This window comes from Scardinius erythrophthalmus (genome assembly GCF_964197995.2).
Source record: "Scardinius erythrophthalmus genome assembly, chromosome: 1".
Classification (NCBI taxonomy): Eukaryota; Metazoa; Chordata; class Actinopteri; order Cypriniformes; family Leuciscidae; genus Scardinius; species Scardinius erythrophthalmus.
In genome coordinates this window covers 46218044-46239064 of record NC_138221.1, presented here as the reverse complement: position 1 = coordinate 46239064, position 21021 = coordinate 46218044, and the positions used below count along the sequence as shown (strand labels likewise).

Sequence of the window (21021 nt, the reverse complement as noted above, 5' to 3'; positions counted from 1 at the left end):
TAAAAACAAACAAACATATTGATCCAAAACATTTGAACACGAACAGTAGTGTAACTAGCCAAAATATGTAATGCTCAAAAAACATTCAACATTAGGTTAACCCCAGGCTAAGGTTACTAATAAACCTGGGTTGAGCGACACACCGCCACTTGTAATTATGAAAGGGGTAATGAAGCATTGTTCCTGAACAGGGTGAAATTATAGTATGAGTTGTAGACGTCTAAACAGTGTGGAACAAGTTCGCTCAAGTTAAAATTAACCTGAGTAAACAACTCAAAGTATGAAAATGCCAAAAGCATAAAAATCAGACAAACACAACGAAATACAGCAAACACTCAAATGAAGACCAAAGAGGTTTAATTATAATTTTATTTGACCAACAAAATGAAGTAAAACCACTGAGACAACAATTATAACCATCACCACATCACTATTCCATTACTTATTTCTCCCACTAAAAATGTAAAACTAGGTCAAGTTCAGTAAAACGCAAGCTTTAACGGGGAACATGTATCAGCGATGATACACTACCACAGGCAAGTCAAAAAAAAAAAAAAGGAGCAATCAAGACTAACTAAATTTATAGTAGAGAAGGACAGGGAGAAAAATCTACAATACACAAACAAGATCAGATATGCATACTAAGAAAAAAAGCATTTAGAAACTGATTTGCACATCTCACCACACTGAGCCTGGGTCATATTCAAAGATCAAATCAAATAGAGACCTCAGACTGAGCACTTACCAACTCCAAGCATATCATTCATTGAGCCAAACATTGAGAAACTCATGACAGTGAATGTTCCCAAAGCCACTTTGCGATTCACCTTTTAATCGTGAAATCTGTGCAATACATTAGAGAAGGTGTAAAACAAGTTTTTGCAATGTTTCCTATATACGCTTGAGGGGAAAAGGTCTTTTTGTGGTTAAGAACAAACTCTAAGGTCTGTCAAAGGCCTTCTGGCTTTGAATGGAGTCCCTTGAGCCTTCCGGTTACACAGCCCTCCACACCCGCTCCAGCAGGAGACAGCTCAGCCTAAGTCAAGCATGACCCCGAGCCATCCAAAAACAGAGGCCAGAGGATCCCTCGAAGAACGGATCACCCTTTCCTTCCACTCTCGCACAAATGTAGTCTAGAAACTCGCTAATTACCGCAGACCTCTGCTCTAAGAGTGGATAAACTGTCTCCTGCCAATTTTCCCTGTGGCAAATCCTATTTGTTTTGATAGTTGACAGACGTTTATTTGTTGTTGTTGATACAGGGGTTGGTTGGGGGGGTAGTTCAAGCCATGTGCCTTATCCCCCCCACCCCGCCTCCCCATCTTGGTGAGCTCCCACACATCCCGGGGAGACAGATGCAGACCCATTTCGTTGTGTTAGCTGGATCGCCGGATGTAGCTATGCTACGGGGATCCGGTGTGGGCCTGAGGGAGGGTTTCTACACCCCACCTCCTTTTCCTGCATGGTGCTCTGTGGCTCCATTGCCCCAGACCCAGTGGATTTTGGTGGATTTCTACCCTCGCTGGACCAAAGTGATCTACAAGGATCCCGTTCACACCCATGCCGTCCATCCCTCGTACAACTGTGCAAGGTTGTCCACGTTCGTCGCCTCTTTGATGACATAATCCACCTGAGAGAGAGAGAGAGAGAGAGAGAGAGAGAGAGACAGAGAGAGAGAGAGAGAGAGAGAGAGAGAGAGAGAGAGAGAGAGAGAGAGAGAGAGAGAGAGAGAGAGAGAGAGAGAGAGAGAGAGAGAGAGAGAGAGAGAGAGAGAGAGAGAGAGAGAGAGAGAGAGAGAGAGAGAGAGAGAGAGAGAGAGAGAGAAACAAATATGCATTAAGAAACAGAGAGAGAGAGAATATGCATTAAGAAACAGAGAGAGAGAATATGCATTAAGAAACAGAGAGAGAGAATATGCATTAAGAAACATTCACAACAGTGAGGTCATAGGTGTAAAGGAGGAATGCTCACCTGCTCAGTGACACTCATTCTCCTGTTAGGGTCTACATCTCTCCCTTCCAGTTTGGCTTTTACCCTCTTCCACACACTAACAGCGTAGGAATTCCTCTCTTGCACAGCTGTAGGAAAAACTGCTGATCAGTGATCTTGGCAAAGCTTCAAGTTGATAAAGCATTTCATAGCTACAAATACTTTAATAAAAAGGCACTATTTTCATATAGAAGATCATATACAAACAATCCATTGTAATTTAAAAAATGTTGAAACTGGCTGAACATAAGCATACTTGAGTATAAAAAAAGCACTTCAATGATGATTGTCTATCGTAGTTCACACACACAGATCTAAGGTTTCTACACTACAGACTTTTCAGGAAGGACAGATTAAATTGATCAGAAGGGACAGTAATGACATTTTTAATGTTACAAAACTTTTCTATTTTATATAAATGGAGTTCTTTTAAACTTCCCATTCATCAAACAATCTTGATAAAATGTATCAAACTGTGTTCAAACTGGCTCAACGCATGAGCAGAGTTGATGAGAGAGAACTTGATTATGAAAAAGCACTCGACTGATCTATCTGTTAAAGTAATTGGTCAAACATGCAGATGTAAAGTCACATTTGAGAGATTTTAAAATGGAGTGATAAATGAGATTAAGGCATTTGCTTTATGACTAACCTCTCCCAGTTTTGGGATCCCGCACAGCTCTTTTGGGGCTCGGGGCCAGTCCTTTACTGTTGATCATCAAAGTACTCGGGGGAGTGTCCGTCGGGGTTCCAAAGTTTCGAGGAATTGCTTTGCGGGCATTCTGAGACATGCTGTCCGGCTGGGTCTTCACTCCACTGCAGCGCACTGCTATAGGGACAGAGAGATCAAGTTCAGTGACTGAACAGAAATCACCTTAAAAAAAAACAAAAAACAGTAAAACACAAACTTACCTGCAGCAAAGCTGGTCTGGACTGTGGAAGTGGGACTCGCACAGTCACTCCCTCTCTCAGTGACAAGGGGAGAAGCGAAGCCCACCAAGCCATTGTAGATGCTAAGGGGGGAAAAACACCAGTTTGAACTACAAAAGCCACTTCAAAACATACAAGTTACGTTCTGAAACCAGCGTAAGCACTCACCCCTGGCTCTGAACCTTTAGCTCCTTCAGGGTGGCAGGAATCTCCTGCAGCAGGTCAACCTGCTCTTGGCTGCGTGGTTGACCTGTGGCTTGCACTACTGTGAACAGCACTATCTGCACATTATCTTGCCATGCCTTGTATTCTGACAGGAACTGACGCACACTGCCCTCATAAGTCACTTCCTCTCCCTCTACAAGGGCATTTTCCTCATCCTGCCAAATTGAAAAGCAGCTAACATTAGAGCATACACAAAAGCTGACACACTTAAAACAAATTTTTGGCAGCAGATAGGCACCCAATAAACTTAAATCAACCATTTTGCATGGGATATTAAATACCTTTGCCATTGCACGCAGTAGGTGCTTAACATCAGCAAGTTGGCGGTTGTGATTGGACAGGATGCCTTTAATGGAGTCCACCAGCAGCTGTAATGTCTCTGTCACGCTCTCCAGCAGCTGCTCTCGGTCCTCCTGCATGGCTCTCTGACTGGACATCTCCTGGGTGAGGTGATTCTGCGCATACACTAGCCACTCAGGCCCACCAATAGACAGATCCATGGCAGGACTCTGCAAAGACACAATCCAGTGGTTTTCAATTAGAAACGGACAATGATAACAGATTACAGAGAAATAGATTTAGTACTTATTAATCTTAAGTACTTAAGGTGAGACACTACAGGTGAATAGGGTAAAATTGTTAACTTACAGATATCACCATCAAACTTTACCAGTTGATTACTCACATGAATAGGAGAAAAAAATGCATTCCAAGTTTTCTGTAATTTTATTTTTAAATATGCTAATGAGGTTATATCTAATTAAATATGTGCTAATTTGCATATATTTTGAAGTGACAAATCTGACCATTGAAAAAAACTAGGTTCAAAATTATTTTTGCATTTTGTTGATATATTCAATGTAAAGACATGTTCAGAGGGGATTATGAATATCCCCTTTTTTTATATTACAAATAATTTCGATCGGATTGAAAGAGGTGGTTTATCGAGAGAACATGTAAACACTTGGTCGATTGAGAACCGAAACTGAAAGGACGACTTACGGCTCTCCTACTGACTTTGTCCTATCAGCGCGGCTCTCATGAAAAAAATGTGAAGACCCATATGGCATTTCATCATCTTTTGTATTTGTTCGTAATCCCTTGTGTCTTCTAGCTAATGACAACTGTTTTCGACTTCTCTGAGAGAATTTTACACGCATATCTTTCGACATTTTGAACTACCGCGGAAATGTCAGAGCGCGTCACGTGACGATTCTGGACGAATCATGTTGTCAGAAATAGGCATCAGCCGCATTTCGAGTTAAATCACCTGTTTTACTTTCATGATTGGTTGCTGATAGACAGGAAATTACCATATTTGAATCCAACAGCATTGTACGTAAGAGAGAGAGCTTTCCAACGGTATACGAGATGAAGGGGAACAGAGTGCGATCGCGGAGTAGCAGGATGATTTAGAACGCCAACTTTTGATGAATTTAGGTGAAATCTGCACACTCAAACAGACAAAGTGTAGTAAAATAAAGACCTAAATGTGTATTTTGGGCTTTTTTTCAGCACAAATCTGAAAGAATACATGTTATTGAAGACAAATAACCCAAAATCTCAAAATTGACCAGTGAAAAAAAAACGATGTTTTTGCCTGCCGTGTCTCGCCTTAAATAGATTAACAAATACTTAAGTAGATGGATAAAATATGTATTGTACAAACAGAAATGTGTATGGTTCAGCTTTTAGAGCCACTGTCAAATACATTTCAAAGTGAAACTTAGTAAGGTAGTGATATGTTGGGATGCACCAAAATTAACATTATACACTTTCTTATGTAAAAAAAAAAAAGCAAAAAAACTAAAATCAATTCATTTTGAGATTTGCAAGAATTAAGTGTTATTAAATTACTAGTGTTTTTAAAGATTATTTTCAAGTGAGAGTGTACGAATTTAAAAATAAGGGAAATGAGACTGGATAATTAAATAATAGCAATACACCAATGTACAGTACTGTTCAAAAGTAAGATTTTTTTACATTGAAAGAAATGTATGCTTTTATTCAGGAAGGATGCATTAAAGGGATACTCCACTTTTTTTGGAAATAGGCTCATTTTACAACTCCCCCAGAGTTAAATGATATGAAAATGATATGATAATGATATGACGCAGCGCCTGAAAATAGTCGACCCTAGTCTACCGAGCTGGGGACTATTTCCCGGCGCTGCATCATATCATTACGCCTGCTGGAGCCATGGTACAGCAGCAAAGTTTCTTGATTATTACGCAGGAATGAGAGTAGAGTTCCTAGCCATAGAAAATCGCAACTTTTAATTTTCCGTCGGTCTTAGTACATGATGTAACAACAGAAGAGTCAAGTTTTAAATAAGATTTTTTTTGAGAGAGATGCTAATAGGCCTATGTCACACTTCCTGCTTCCGGAACGCGGAGTAGGGATTCAGAACTTCTGGTCAAAAGTATTTCTCCATAAGGATTTAGATTATCAGCCATAATGTCTAAACCATCCAAGGTAGACTGAAACGAAGGTTTTTGCTCCTGTAGAAGCTATAAGTTCGTATGAAATCAACCTTGCTTTAAGAAAAACATGTTTTATCCGCGATCTTATGAAAAAAAAACCTACACTACCCACAATCCTAAGCGTAGCAGCAACGTCTGCTGATTGGTCCAACTCGCTGTTACCATAGAAACGTTTACCTTACTGGCGAACGGCTAGAGCTATAACAACAATGGTTCTCACAGAAGAACTTGTACCCTTTTCCTCAGTTTTGACATTTCCACTTGAGAGTTTTCATTTACCATCCGAACCACATAGTCATATGTGACTTCAGGCAGGTTGTGGAGAGATTTGGTCCAGCGGTATCTATCGGACTCCGCCATTGTAAAAAGCTAACCGGAAGAGCCGTATCCCTACTAAAAGTCGTACTTCCGGTCTTCAATTTTTTCGTGACATACGCCTATCATGGTCTTGTCCGATTCAATGATCTATGCTAAGCTATGCTAAAAGTGGTACCGCCAGACCCGGAGTTCGGCTGAATGGATATGAAAACGGTAAAACTCAACTGTTTAACTCTGGGGGAGTTGTAAAATGAGCCTATTTCCAAAAAAAGTGGGGTATCCCTTTAAATCAATCCAACATTACAGTAAATACATTTACACTATTTCAAAAGACTTAAATTTCAAATAAATACTGTTCTTTAGAACATTCTATTAAAAGAATCCTTAATTTTGAATCCTTAATCCTTAATTACGGTTTCCTTTTCTGAAGGATCATGTGACACTGAAGACTAAAGAAATGGCCGCTGAAAATTCACCTTTGCCATCACAGGAGTAAATTACATTTTAAAATGCAAAACAGTTATTTTAAATTGTAGAATATTCAATGTGTATATTGGTGTATATTCAGTATAGATGGATGGTGATGTATGTGAAAATCAAGTAACAAAAGCAACACCCACCAGTCTATGAAGCAGCTGAAGTTCCAGAGGGGAAACAGATGTGCTGAACTGGGCAGCATAGGAGCAGGTGGCCTGGCATCGTTTCACAAGTTCAAAAAGTGTGGCATCCATGTTCAAGGCTTCAGCAGTACGGGTACGCAAACCTTCAAAGTTGAGGATGGTGCTGCAGAGAAAAGTAACCTGGTTGGCACGCTGACTCTCCTTCATCACCAAGGCACGGCGTTCTGCTATAGTGGCCTCAAAGTCCTGTAGCACTGGGGCGAGTGCGGGGTTTGCACCACCGGCCCACTTCAGCCTCTGCTCTATGCTGCCCTCTAGGCCTGCCAACTTCTCCTGCAACACAAACCCCAACACGGTTTAGATTAAAAGGTTTCTATTACACATTGTTCTCCAAAACAAGCAAAGGCTTTAACCTGGACGCTGCCAATAGAAGCTTCATCCTGACTGAGTTTGTAGAGCTTCTTCTTCATATTGCTGAGGATGATGGAACGAGGTGGGGGACTGACCGTCATGGGCTGCGTCCTTGCACCAAGAATGTCCTCATGCTGCCACTGATGAGACAGATCGGAGGGTTACAACCAAAACCGCTGTCAATTATTCAATAAATGAAAGAGAACTGGTTCTTACCTGGAACATTGTGATGTGAAGCTGAGTCCTCTGAAGGCTGACCTTACAAGCGTCGATGCTGACCTCCAGACGTCGCACCAGGTCCAGTTTTTTCCAGGCCGTGTCGTAGGAGCTGGCCAGCACTGTGGCCCTGTTGAGCAGAAGCTGGGATATCCGCCCTGCCTGCACACCTTGCTCTACTGCTTTCTTGCACAGGTCATCTAGAGAAACTTTCCCCTCAGCGCCAAAGTCCTTGGCCTCCACTTGGGCGATGAGGTCCATGCCGAGCGCACTGAGTGTGCTGCAGATGGCTAGGCCCAGAGCCTGGGTGGGGAGCCCCATTAGCATCTGTCTCACAAAGTCTGCCGTGAAGGCTTTGATGGGCCGCATCATCTGGTCCTCGCTCACTACAGTGGAGCCTCGATACAAGGGCTTCACTATGGGTACTGGGCCATTAGAGGGTGGAGGCTCATCTGTGGGTGTAGGGCATGTTCCTGTTGAAAAAAGTGAGAAGGGTGCCAAATCAAGAACATTCTAAAGTTGTGTGCTACTTTATATTACTTAATTCATGCTTCACTCTTAATATATTGAGGAAATAAAAAATTAATTAGTCATTTACCAGATAGCGTCTGTGCAAATGATCCACACAGACGGAAGAAGTCTCGGATGGTCTGGAGTCTCTTCAGAAAGAAAATCTCTTCCAAGACCTGCCTGGTCAGAACATTATCAAAGAAATGGAGCTGTGTAGCTCTGGACTCCCGGATCACATCGACCTTTCTCCAGGCAGCAGGCACATCCATAGAGTTCAGCTGGATGAAAGAACAGGATTCATTCAGACACAACTCTAATCTAAATAAGCTACAGTCAGCTAAGGACAAAAAAGACATTACACCTCTATCCAAAAGGGACTTTCCTTAAGGTAACTATCAGGTTTTTTTACCTTGTCAATCAGAAGTCCAAAAGCAGTCTCCAGCTGTGCAAACATGCCATCAAAAGCTACCAACAGCATCTGACCAGCACTCATCTTGGGCGTTTCCTGCACAGAGCTCTCCATGCTGCGTGGCTGGATCAGTTCTGAGTACTGGGCTCGCAGAACCCTGACAAGACAACACATAAAGATAAGTCTGTCCTAAAAGTAATGCAGCTTTAACACAGTATGGTAAACATTTCTTTTTTCCATGTTACCTAGTGACATCCAGATAGTGGTCATCCGGATCGTCCTCCAGGCCCATGGTGGTGTTACGAAGGTGAGCCTGCAGGACTTCCCCCAACCCCTGCAGCGATACTCCATCTGCGCACTGATCAATAAGTGCATCAAGCTCTGCTAGCATGGTCTCTAATGTGCTTTCCCCCTTCAGCATGCATCGCAGAGCCTCTGGGAAGATGATCTGACGGAAGTTTGTGTTGAGCTCCTTCAAATATTAATAAAAAATGTTTGAGAGGGGAAAAACAAAAATCACTGAAACCACAGATTACCATTTAACACCGAGAACAGCCTTACCTGTAGACAGGTGTACACGCCATTGGCCAGGTAGACAACTTGCGAGGACTCGGCAGGACTGAGGATATCCAGGTCATGTGACAGAAGCTGGCACTGCTGCAACAGTTGCACAAGGCATGTGATGTTCCCACTCATACTGCAGAGCTCCTCCAGGAACCAAGCACCATCACGGGATGTCAGTTCCACCAGTTGCTCTCCGGCACTGGCTGCCGCTCCCTCCATCACCAGGTTACGCCTGCAAAGCACAGAAACAATGTATCCTTTAATCCTTTAAGGACAAATTAGGGCATGGAGAACCAGAAAAAATCTTAACAAATGTGGTTTTAACAATTCTTATAAGTTTTTTTTTTAAATCACAGATTCAGACCTGGTAAGGGCACAGAGTGCAGAGACGATGATGCCGGCAAGGCTGAAGGAGCCGAGCTCGGCATCCTCATGCAGGAAGACTTTGATACATCGCTCAATCTCCTGCAGCTGCTCCTCACACACAGGCACGCCAGCGCCCTCTGCCTTCAGACGCTCTACCTGCCGCATCAGCCGAGTGTTGGTTTCTGCTGCATGGTGCTGCAGCGCCATCTCGATACTTGATAGAATCTGACATGTGGCAGGAGGGGGCTGGGGTGCAAACTGCATTTCATACCTAAAAAGAAAAGACAACTTTAATTTATATTTGATTAATCATTAAATATCATGAACATGAAATGGGAAGAGTCACAGAAACCTTTGTGATTGAAAATTTTAAAATGATTACAATTATTTAAATGTATTTGATATTTCCAGGACATGGGTATCCTGATATACATGACCGAGTGTATACATTTGGGGTCAGTAAGATTTTTATTAATTAATAACAAATTGATCAAAAGTGAAACTATTTTAAATGGTTACAAAAGATTTCTATTTCAGATTAAAAGCTTTTAAGATTATACTGAAGGAGAATTTTTTTTTTCCTGAGCAGCAAATCAGCATATTAGAATGCTTTCTGAAGGATCATGTGACAATGAAAACTTGAGTAATGACAATGAAAATTCAGTTTTGCATCACAGGAATAAACTGCAATTCAATAGATATTAAACTACTAAATAATAGTAGCTGAAATAACATTTCAAAATATTTATGTTTTCTTTTTGCTTTGTTGAGCCTTAGAGACTTCTTTCAAAAACATTTAAAAAAAATGTTAACCGACCTCAAAGGGAACGAAAAGCAGCCAACAAGTGTCCAGCATGTCTTTTGACTGATAGGGAACAGTTAGTAAATGCACTTACTGATGATAGACGGTCTGGCAGTGATCGACAGTCATGTCACACACCAGCTCCTCCATCCACTGTTTCCATGTGTGAACTCTGTGCCTGTGCAGCACTGCACGGGGGTACAGCAGGGCCACAGTGGCGTAGCTGTGCAGGTGCTCAAGACAGCCACGCAGCTGAGAGCGCCGCTGCTGTAACAGAGCGCTCACCTCCGCCTCCAGTGCTTCACACTGGCTGATCAGATGTGCTTGGCCTGCATTCTGCAAGAAAGATGTTGCTGGCACATAGCTGGGTGGACCTGCAGTTTAAAAGGACCAAAAGAACAAATTGGAAGTTTGCTGCTTATCAAATTTCAGTTCATATTCAGTAAAAGAAGCCCAAAACAAATTCTGTACCTAAATCAATAGGGCTACTGATCTCCTGGAGGAGGCTGGCAAGCTGGGTGGCCTCTAAACTGGCAAAGGCAGCTTGATACTGTGAAATCCACTGATCCAGATCCGACAACTTCCCCTGAATGGCATCCTGTACAGTCCTCTGCCTGGACTGCAACTGAGTGTGCTCAGAGTATCTGAAAAGGGACAGGAGAAAGAATAAGAATGAGAACCTTTAATCCATCCCGTCAAATCTACAATAATGATTAATTAATCAAGCAATAATCATGAAAAGCTCAACACGATTCCTTCCAAAAAACTCTTTGGCTGTCTCATCTGCTGACCTGTGCTCCAGGGAGTGGATGGGATGATCTGCTCTGGTGTCGGCATCCTCCAGGAACTCCATCTCCTCCAGCACCTTGCCCTGCACTTTCTCTACCTGTGTGAGCTGCTCCTGCAGGCTCAGGTACTCCTCCACGGCCTCTTCAACCTGCGGCAGTACACCAGTCATCTCATCACGGTTCTTAAACCAATTCACCTGAGAAACAAGAAGAAAATTTTGCTTAGCAAACCAAGTCAAGTCAAACACATTGTTTTCAAAGCAGCTTTATAGAAATTCATAAGGTTAATGTTGATAACATCTTAATATCTTCATGCCTTATAGCCACATTTAGCAGATTAGAGCTGGGTGATATAACAGTTAACATTTTGTGACGATACAAGGAATCAAGCAGTCGCGATTTGCTATATATCACACTACACAAGTATACTGTACTTATATATGCAACTTTATATAAAGAGCTGGCCTTTTGTGAAAAAAAAAAAAAAAAAAAATCAGGCAGTTGAGATTTCCTATATAGCATATAAGTATAGAATTTCTATCCAACTTTATATATAGAGCTGTGTGATAAATTTTATTATTTGACATTTTGTGACGATATAAACCAGTACGAGTAATTTTTATGTCTATAATCAGGGCTCAACACTAAGGATTTTTTCTACTGGCCCGATTAGGCATGTGGCTCAAATTTCTACTTGCCCTGCCAAAAGTTTCACTGGCCCTGCCTCAAAAATAAAAAATAAATAAATCAAAAAAATAAAAGTACAAATAAATACAACAGAACAAACATCTAGAAAACAGTTCTTTTCAGGTTTTTCATGTAGGTCTAAACTTGAATTTCAGGTACAGAAATAGTAATCAAATGTAAAATATCACTGCATAGTCTTCACTGTATAAATATAGATTAACCCTTATTAAAAGAGCAGTGAGCATTTTCCCCGTCTTTTGTTTGATTAACATATAAAAACAGACAGCAGAAGGAATATAAGGCTGCTGTCACTTTGAGAGCTACATGGACAGTACACATGCCTTTCTCACATTTAAGTTCACTAAAAAGACAAAACCGATAATGTTTACGATGATACTCAAAACAGGCAATTTGACATAATTTTGCGTGAATATGTCCGTGCAAGCTGAGCTCAGGAAGACGTGAAAGAGATTCGCGTGCTGTGAGACACGGCGTTCCGGGCGCGCGTTTTGAATGTGTGTTGGGTCACGCACAAAACTTAGTTTTCACACAGCACGCGAGTACCAAACTGAGAAAAGTGGGTACTTTCGCATCTATGTGCGCTTGAATATTTAAATAGGCAAGGCTTAATGCTCAAATGATCAACTTCCGTGAAGATGCAGCACTGGCCCGATTGGGCAAGTGACAGTTCCGTCAACTGGCCCAAGTGTCTTTCATGCTGGCCTTATTGTACCCCTTATCCTTATTGTTGAGCCCTGAATAATTCATCTATAATAACTATAATCAATTAGTAGGTTGATTCCCCCTTTAAAAAGTGATACAGAAACATGGCTCAACCAGTGGCAACAATGTAATTGGACTAAGTCCGACCAATGAAAGAAATTCATTATTTTAGCAATTCCATGTGTTGCAAGCAGCAAAAAAAACTAAACAAAAAAAACTGCATTCCTCACATGTAAGTGGTCAATGTGCATTTCTGTACAATTTGCACTTGCAAAATTCTTACCTTAATCTCAGCCACACGGGAAGAGAAGAGGCTACGTGTGATGTCCCTCTCCATTTCTCTCTTGCTCTGCTTGTTCTCTGCCTGCTGGCCACCTCCTCCGTACACAGCTCCTGCAAAGCCCACCTCACCACCTGCTGTCCAGTCCACCAGGGGGTCATACACAAATGCCTCTAAAAGAGTCAAGAGGGTCTCCCTACCACGCCGCATTATCTGGATCACCTGAAAGGGAAAGACATCATTCAAATTTGTATGCACTTTCTAAATGAGATATTACATTAATCGATCAAAAAAAAAAAAAAAGAAGAAAAAAAAAAACCTCACCTGTTCACAGGACAGCTTAAAGATACCCTCCACTCCTGTGACCCCCAAAGCGGTCTCAATATTGTGGGTCATACGGAAAGGAACCTTTTCTGGTACTCTCAAGCTCTTTCCTGTCAGGATAATGAAGTATTTAAATGTCTGTGCAAATGAAATGTTTGGACATTCACAAATGAACAAGCACTCACCCTTCTCAAAACAGACATTGTAGTCAATATGCACCACCTCGCCTGTCGTCATATCAATCAGCACATTGTCAAGGTGACGATCCCCCAATCCAATGATATATCCCACCATCGACATCACAGCAGTGGATCTGGCATAAGACTAAATGAGACACCCAAGATTGTGTCATTGTATGATGAGTTTGGTCTAACACTGTGAACAGTGGTAGGACATGTGAATAGTGGTTCCTCTAACCTGAGTCACGCTCCACCACTCACTGGGGGTGGTACAGGAGCACCAGAGCTCCTTTGCCAAGAGGTTAGGGGGCGTGGCCTCCATCAGTTCCCGTAGAACGTCTCTCATGACACTCAATGGCCAATCACGGCGCGACACATCCAAACTAAGCCCGACAGCCTTCAAGGCAGGACCGATCTTACTGTAGTAGAGCTCACTAGGGCGTGGGACCATGGGAAGATTCTGAGGCTGCTGGAAGGAGTCCTGTGCCTAAATTTAAGAAAAGGTACTACAGTTTAAATGTTTAAATTTACACATAAATGTCCATAGCATATAGTCAGGTGCAGTAACATAAAAATAAGTGACTGAAATAAGTGACTGAAAAACAACATTATGTAAACAAATATCAGAAGCGCATTATGTTAATTTTCTCTCACCTTCTGGGCTTGGACCACAGCCTCGCGCTGCTGCCAACGTTTGTACAGGCCAAAGAGTGGAGTGGCTCCATCCACCCACTGAATGAGGCCTGATCTAGTGCCTAGCGGTGTGACGGAATAATGACGGGCATGAAACCTCGGGCTCTCCTGCTGATTCACCTTAGTGAACATGGTGTTGACGATAGACAAGAACTGCATGATCCTCTCATCCAAATGCAAATCCTCTAATCCTAAAACACATCAAAATAGACATGCATTAAAGGGATAGTTCAAGCAAAAATAAAAATTCTGTCATCATTTACTCATGCTCATGTCGTTCCAAACCATCATCATATAAAGCGACTTGGATTAAACCACTGGATTCACAAGAATTGCTTTTTAAGCATCAAAGTGTTAGTGGAATGGATTTTAAATGGAGGGATAGAAATCACTCAGGTTTCATTAATAGTATCATTAGAGGCTTTCGCACCGGAGGAACCTCTTCACAGTTCCAAGAACTACTGGCGGAAGTTCCCGGATTTTGGCGTGTTACGCAGAGGAGAAAATCCAATGCAACTTTTGAGAGGACCAAGCGAAACATGTATTTCTGCTCAGTTAGTAACACTGGATATCAACCACACGGCATACGCTAAATACCTTTTCACATACTGTCTTTCTATGTATATGTATCTACAGTTCTAACTAATAACGTATTAGACAGGACTGTTAGACAGATTGCAAACTAATGAACACGCAGAATCGAGCACTGTTTGTTTGCTCAGGCTCAAAATAAAGGTCCGCTGCGCCATCAAAATAAAAGTCACAACAACAAACGCTAAAACTATCCGGTGCAAAAGCCCCTTTTATTTGTGTTTGAAAGATGAACATAAGTCTTGTGGGTTTGGAACAACAAAAGGGTAAATTAAATGATGAATTTTCATTTTTGAGTGATGTTCTTACCCATGTTCTTACTTATTCATACCTTTGAACAGGTAAGGATAGGTTCTGCCATCAGAGCCTAAGAAGTAGAGCTTCTTGGGTTTGGTTTTAGTTGGCAGGATTGTGATGGTGTTGCCTACACTCTGGATGGTGACTGTATCTGTAGCAGACACCTCCCCTGGTAGCGCCATCTCAGTGTTGGCCATGGCAGTCAGGCGCGGGCTGATTTCATCCAGCTTTAGAAGGTAACTGGCTCTTTTCTGCGCCCTCTGCTGCAAACTCAGCATGATCTGTGACAGGACGGGTAGAATTACAAAATGTGAAAATGCAGAGCATGCATATCAGCCTCTTGATCACACAGCTGTCCTAACCTGTTTGAAGGGCACCCAACTGCTGGCAGGATTGGCTGGATTAAGAGGGTTCCTAAGTCTCTCTAGAGCATTGTGGATGGACTCTCCGTACGTCTCCTGAAACCACGCCTCGTGAGGCGTCTCTGCTGGAGCAGCCGTGATGCTGCGTACGTGATCCAGTGCAAAAACCACAGGTTTCATCAGAGCAGAATGCTTCTCTCTCATAATAGCCACCTTCTCATCCCTAAAACAAACAACCACAAGAAAGAAAAAGGAATTAAGAATTTAAATGATTTTCAAAGAGGCAAGAGTCACGCTCAGTAACGAAGTTTCTTCTATATCGATTTTCAGGGTCATGACTCACTTGCGCAGAGTGTTGTTGTTCTGAACTCTTTTCACCTCGTCCTCCAGCTGTTGAATCCTGCGCAAAACATGCATGTGTTGCTGCTGCAAGACCCCCAGCCAGAGCTCGTCCCAGAGCAGAGTGACCCTCCTCAGCTCACCCACCAACATCTGCACCTGCACACACAAGAACCAACATAACAACTCTTACACAATGGCCTTTAACACAATCACACACTTACAGAACAGTAAAGTCCTTTCTGTAATACCTGCAGCACCATGGTGGGGTTGGCAGAGGACAGCTTGTCTACGATCTTGCTGTAGCAGTCCTGCATCATGGCTTGGTCCTCGCTAGAATACATCACCATCTCCTCCCCGCGGTTGCTCTCCTGAGAAGTCGGCCCACTGCCCGCCTCACTCCCACCTCCACAAAGAGCCTCTCCCTGCATGTTCCCCAGAAGGGTTGGCAGGGATGATGGGAGCTTATTACCTGGCAAAGGTAAAAACATTTTTTTTTTCAAAGAGGCTAAACTTGAATATACAAGTTTGATTGGATGTTTAAGACTGCGTTCAGAGGTGGAAAGTAACTAATACTTTCGTTACAGAACTTGAGTAGATTTTTTTTTTTCTACTTTGAGTATAAATAAATTGTGGTACTTTTCACTTTTCAAACTACTGCGGTGGAGCCCTGCGCTTCAGCCAACAACAGACAGGTCTGAAGCGCTTCAGCCAATAACAGACAGGTCTGACTCGGGTGCAAAACCAATCAAAACTTCCAGTTCAGCTGGGGGGCGGGGCGTTCAATCAGCGCTTTGACAGTCAATCACTAGCGCTCGCGTTTTGAATCAGTATCGCTAACGTTTCAATATTTTAGTGAATGTAAGAACGAACACAATTACATGGAAGGAGCAAGAACAATGTACTTTTTTTTTTTTTTTTAATAATGTAAGTTAAGTGTCTAAAATCCATGCACACAATTCAGTTGAGTGGTAAAGCTTGCCCTCTTTAACAATGCAGTTAAACATAATGAAGCATTAAGCATACGAAGCAAACTTTGTACAAAGCTGAAATAAACTCAACATTAGAAACAACAGTGAAATTAATTATCTGTCAATCAGATACAATTAAAAGTGTAGCTCGTTGCTATAGCAACAGTGGGCTCTTTTCACGGTAGAAAGAAAGAAAAAAAAGCATTTTATTTAACATGCTAAACCATACCACACTATTTTTTTACTGGCACTTTTCTATTCATCCCTTTTTTTCAAAATCAGTAATGAAACAATCGCTCTTAGCAACAGGGATAGCTAGTATGTTTGCTTAGCATAGTGTCAAACACAACAATTTATGAGATTAAAATAATGTTTAGCTCCAAAATCATTACATAAGTATATACATGTCCAATATAGTGATTTTGGTTGCTTTCATCATTTGCTTGCTTTCATCACTAGTTTTTCTTTTTGTGCATTGGTTTAAGCTGAACAACCAATCAGAGTGATCTCTCTCACCGACTGCTTGACACAGATTCAATTCTCAATCGGCAAAAACTGGACTGATAGACATTCAATGACTGTTAATTAGACTAACGGTCGACCAGAAGAGAAACAAAAGAGCAGCGCTCAGTGCCTCTTCATTCTCCAGGCTTTTTTTTTTTTTAAACACACAGCACTTCTATTGTAGACAATTTAAAAAAATGTGCTGACTTTAAGACAAAACGCTTCGGTGGACACACAGCCAGTGGTGGAAAGAGTACTTATATATACTTAAAGAGTATACACACACACACACATCAATAAATGTTCCCATGTTGCTTCTTAACACAGAGTCAGAGAGAAAATATAATTTCATAAAAATTCTATAATTCTCTGATACAGGCTATGTCGATTAGCATTGCATTATAGATATACATCATTCTTACAAAAATAATTTCCTGGCTTGAAGAACACAGATCATTGCAATCATGTTTGTCTTCATTTTTCATTTGTCAAAACATCTCTATCTGCATGTTATGTTTTGCGCTCCATATGGCTGACATCGCCTCATTTTGGATAAAAATAGAAAAATATACAGAAATACTTTGCTGAAAAACTACTCAAGTTACTACGTTACAAACTACTTATTTACTCTTACTTGGGTCATACTATTTTCCAGTACTTCTACTTGTACTTAAGTAAAAGTATTGCTACTTAAGAAATAATTTACTTGAGTACAAGTAAATACTTTTTAGTACTCTTTCCACCACTAACTGTGTGTCCACCAAAGCGTTTTGTCTTAAAGTCAGCGCATTTTTTTAACTGTCTACAATAGGAGTTTTGCGCGTTTAAAAAAAAAGCCTGGAGAATGAAGAGGCACTGAGGGCTGCTCTTTTTTTTCTCTTCTGGTCGACCGTTAGTCTAATTAACAGTCATTGAATGTCTATCAGTCCAGTTTTTGCCGATTGAGAATTGAATCTGTGTCAAGCAGTCGGTGAGAGAGATCACTCTGATTGGTTGTTCAGCTTAAACCAATGCACAAAAAGAAAAACTAGTGATGAAAGCAAGCAAAAGACAAAGTGTCAAAAGGGCACACACAAAAAGTTCTCCTAATTTTACATCACTCACCTGAGCATTCCAATATGCAAATATTTTCATAACGACATGGCTGATATAGCTGGTCTCTGAGTATCCATGTCTGTACCAGAAGACATTCCCAGACTATCACAATATTAATATGAAAAATAGTGCTTGGAGGAACATTTCGTTCCCCATGGAGACATTTGGTGGACACATAGCCCAAGGGAATCAGGATGCCCCTGCCAGGAAGTACAGTACATACCTGCCGCCTGAGCCTCTCCACCGAGAGATATAGATCCCACAATGGCAGGGTAGAGAATGAGGTGGGGCGAATCTTGGGCCACTCTGCAAAGCAGGCTGCAGATGCTCTGTCGGATGTAGGCCTCAGGGTGATTTAATCTGGAGAATAACTGAGGAATGATACCTAGCGAAAAAACAGACAGCTTAATCCATCGGATGCTAATATAAATATCTACATGATGTATAAAAAAAAAGGTGTTTATTACTGTATTGAATATCCATATTCTTACCTCTCCAGGGCGCAGTGGGGGTGGATGCCAGGCCGTGCTCAAGGCCCTCTCTCAATTCCCCAGCGTGCTTTACCAGCAAGCGCAGCAGACGGAGGGTTGCCATGACAATGACATCATCGCTGCTTTGTTTGCTGCTCTGGTTGTTCAGGAGCAGCTTAGGATCGTCTTCATCTATGGGCACCTGATGACGCCAAGAAATTTATGATCAATTTCTGGTTTAGAAATGTGTCCAATCACTGCATAAATATTGGAGGAATCCTCTGACCTGTCCAGCGTTGAGTTTGAGGAAGGTGAAGTATGCCCTGCATGAGACCCGGTACAGGCTGAAGATTCGATCAACCACTCTCCTCCACACTCCGATCAGCCCGTCAGTCACAGTGTCCTCCACCTCAGACAGCCACGGACAGGCACTCAACAGCTGTCGGCCGATCACATCCACCATGTCGTCCTCCTCATCCTCTTCATTCTGCAAGGCCATGTCTTCATCCTGCAGGAATACAACACATGAATACACAAAGCAAGTGTGTTTCCACACAGTTTCCAAAGCAGCACAAATGTTTTAAACAATGATAATAATAGGAAATGTTTCTTGAGCATCAAATCATCATATCAGAATGATTTCTGAGGGATCATGTGACACTGAAGACTGGAGTAATGATGCTTAAATTTAAATTACATTTTAAAATATATTAAATTAGAAAACAGTCATTCTGAAAGGTATTGCGTAAAAAAAAAAAAAAAAAAAAAAATCTTTTTAGCATTGTATTTCCATAGTGTGTAGTGTTACCACAGTTTGACTACCACTGATCTAGACAAATTTGTACAAACTGTGAACTCCATAACCTGAATTCCTGCTGGGCGACACATGGCTTGACCCAAAATGCCGAAAATGGTTTCCTTGTCTTCATCACTGGTGCCTGCTGGGAGTAACTCCTCTATTTCTTTCTTCTCTCCAAGGAGCAGAGGAACCCCCTCTCCCTGACTATGAACAAACAAAATAATAATAAATAAAAATAAAATAGCAGTATGAGCACATCCATTTTTTTCTTTCTACTAATATTAACACTTTTCATTGTTAAAAATACCTGGCGTTGTCCACAACCTTCCTGCCCCATCTGTACGCCCAGCTGGCTAGAGCTGCCCATGATTTCGCAACTTCAGGAGCCTGAGTAGTTGACAGCTGGTACAGCTGCCCAAGGACAAAGTCTGGCTCCCCAACGCCAACACTGACTGTAGACAAAACAAACAAACCTTTGTGATCATGAAACAGAAACAAAGCCAATTAAATACTACTACACACCAACAGTCACACTGTAAAACGCAATGCTATCATCATATGTCCTTAACCATCCATGACGCAAATAAAATTGCCTTAATATTATTCTTATATCTTGGTTAGGGGTGGAACGGATCGCAGTTGATTCGTACGGACCAGGCCCCACGGTTCGGCACGCACGTGATTCGTGGATTAACTGCAACGTTTAACCATCATAGAGTGAAAGTTTATAATTTGGATGTGTTTTGTCTTGCCAATTTACACATTCAAACAATTTTAAATGCGGAAGAGGAGGCGAAAATCGGGACTTGCGCATTATCTACACACTCAAAGCAGAGAGAGAGAGAGAGAGAGAGACAGACAGAGAGAGAGAGAGAGAGAGAGAGAGAGAGAGAGAGAGAGAGAGACACACGTTTCAGACAGCGTTCAAATTCAGAATTGATTCCTCTTTCGCGTTTCCTTGCCCTTGAACGGACCCATTCACACAAAATTATGCCGAAATACACATCTTGGCAAGTACTCTCTCGGCTATGTAATAAGTGAACAGTTGAAAAAGAAACCAGATATTTGTCAGAGTTTTTTTTACCGTTATTTTTGTGATCCGTTTCACCACTAATCTTGGTACCCTATGTGGGCCGAAAGATAAAGTCTGATCTGTTTTACCTGTAGTCTCAGTAGTAATGTGTGGCATTCCCTGATCTTCCAGTGGCAGCTCCAACAGGCCAGAGATGCTTTTGGAGAGAGCCGAGAGGCTAGTAGAGCCAGAGTTCCTCTTCACCACCATTTTAAGTTGTGGAGTCAGATCTTTCCAGTCGGCCAAAAGCCATTTGCACAGAGTGAGCACAGAGCGACATGCCGCACGTTCGCACTTCCCTGAGTGACAGTACGAAAGTGCATAGGAGCTCAGCATTTCCATAGCTGATACGGACTGACCTAAACGGGGAACAGGGAGTGTTTAAACATTCAGACTGAAATACACCACAACCAAGTAAACTGGCCCAAATCAGATACAACTCAAAAACACTTACCAGCAGCAAACAGAACTTTAGCCTTCTCGATCTCCAGCTCTGGTCCCCACTTCTCACCAACAGTGCCTTCTAGTGACAGCTGCCTGAAGCTTTGCACAAGGTCCTGACCTTCTGAGTCATCCACTGATGGCTTGCTGCACAGGCTCAGCAGACGAGTGGCCAGAGCGATATTTCCTTGCTTACGAGCAAATTTCACCGCAGTCAAACAAAGTTCCATCAGATGAGAGTCCACTGGAGCAGAGGAACCTGGAGGAATCATTGAAGAGTTAAAGGGGTACTTCATCACTGGCAAATTGGGCTTTCAATAAAACTTGGCTGCCTATACAGTAGAAAGACATTTTGTTTTTTGTTTTACATCAGTGCTACCTGACTAGAGCAGTGGTACTCAAACTTTTTTGGTCACGCCCCCCTTTAAACCTTTAAAAAAAAAATCTAACAAAAATTTTGTGTTTGTAGTCAATTTCAAAGAGGATGACCACAAACACAGTGTTTTAGGCCAAACGGAGAGGGAAAAAAATAAAAGAAACTGCCGTTCTACCAGTTCCGCCCA

The 21021-nt window shown here is 41.9% G+C and overlaps 1 protein-coding gene across 1 annotated transcript in view; it reads right to left on the bottom strand.

Moving 5' to 3' along the window:
• Nucleotides 1-351: 351 nt before the first annotated feature.
• The window catches only part of smg1 (SMG1 nonsense mediated mRNA decay associated PI3K related kinase), a 36897-nt gene continuing 16227 nt past the window's right edge, over nucleotides 352-21021 (bottom strand). The window contains exons 30-62 of the mRNA XM_081371616.1: nucleotides 20472-20717; nucleotides 20107-20376; nucleotides 19253-19397; nucleotides 19011-19149; nucleotides 18433-18654; nucleotides 18168-18348; nucleotides 17900-18061; nucleotides 15358-15578; nucleotides 15111-15265; nucleotides 14768-14990; nucleotides 14440-14686; nucleotides 13479-13708; nucleotides 13063-13311; nucleotides 12831-12969; nucleotides 12646-12755; nucleotides 12325-12543; nucleotides 10635-10828; nucleotides 10315-10487; nucleotides 9938-10217; nucleotides 9040-9312; nucleotides 8673-8907; nucleotides 8357-8583; nucleotides 8112-8268; nucleotides 7791-7980; nucleotides 7193-7665; nucleotides 6979-7116; nucleotides 6566-6898; nucleotides 3426-3653; nucleotides 3088-3299; nucleotides 2902-3002; nucleotides 2642-2818; nucleotides 1972-2078; nucleotides 352-1630 (exon numbers count right to left, since the gene is read on the bottom strand). Of these exons, the coding sequence (XP_081227742.1) occupies nucleotides 1553-1630; nucleotides 1972-2078; nucleotides 2642-2818; nucleotides 2902-3002; nucleotides 3088-3299; nucleotides 3426-3653; nucleotides 6566-6898; nucleotides 6979-7116; nucleotides 7193-7665; nucleotides 7791-7980; nucleotides 8112-8268; nucleotides 8357-8583; nucleotides 8673-8907; nucleotides 9040-9312; nucleotides 9938-10217; nucleotides 10315-10487; nucleotides 10635-10828; nucleotides 12325-12543; nucleotides 12646-12755; nucleotides 12831-12969; nucleotides 13063-13311; nucleotides 13479-13708; nucleotides 14440-14686; nucleotides 14768-14990; nucleotides 15111-15265; nucleotides 15358-15578; nucleotides 17900-18061; nucleotides 18168-18348; nucleotides 18433-18654; nucleotides 19011-19149; nucleotides 19253-19397; nucleotides 20107-20376; nucleotides 20472-20717 (6734 nt within the window). The 3' untranslated portion in view covers nucleotides 352-1552. The remainder of the gene's footprint in view (nucleotides 1631-1971; nucleotides 2079-2641; nucleotides 2819-2901; nucleotides 3003-3087; nucleotides 3300-3425; nucleotides 3654-6565; nucleotides 6899-6978; nucleotides 7117-7192; nucleotides 7666-7790; nucleotides 7981-8111; nucleotides 8269-8356; nucleotides 8584-8672; nucleotides 8908-9039; nucleotides 9313-9937; nucleotides 10218-10314; nucleotides 10488-10634; nucleotides 10829-12324; nucleotides 12544-12645; nucleotides 12756-12830; nucleotides 12970-13062; nucleotides 13312-13478; nucleotides 13709-14439; nucleotides 14687-14767; nucleotides 14991-15110; nucleotides 15266-15357; nucleotides 15579-17899; nucleotides 18062-18167; nucleotides 18349-18432; nucleotides 18655-19010; nucleotides 19150-19252; nucleotides 19398-20106; nucleotides 20377-20471; nucleotides 20718-21021) is intronic.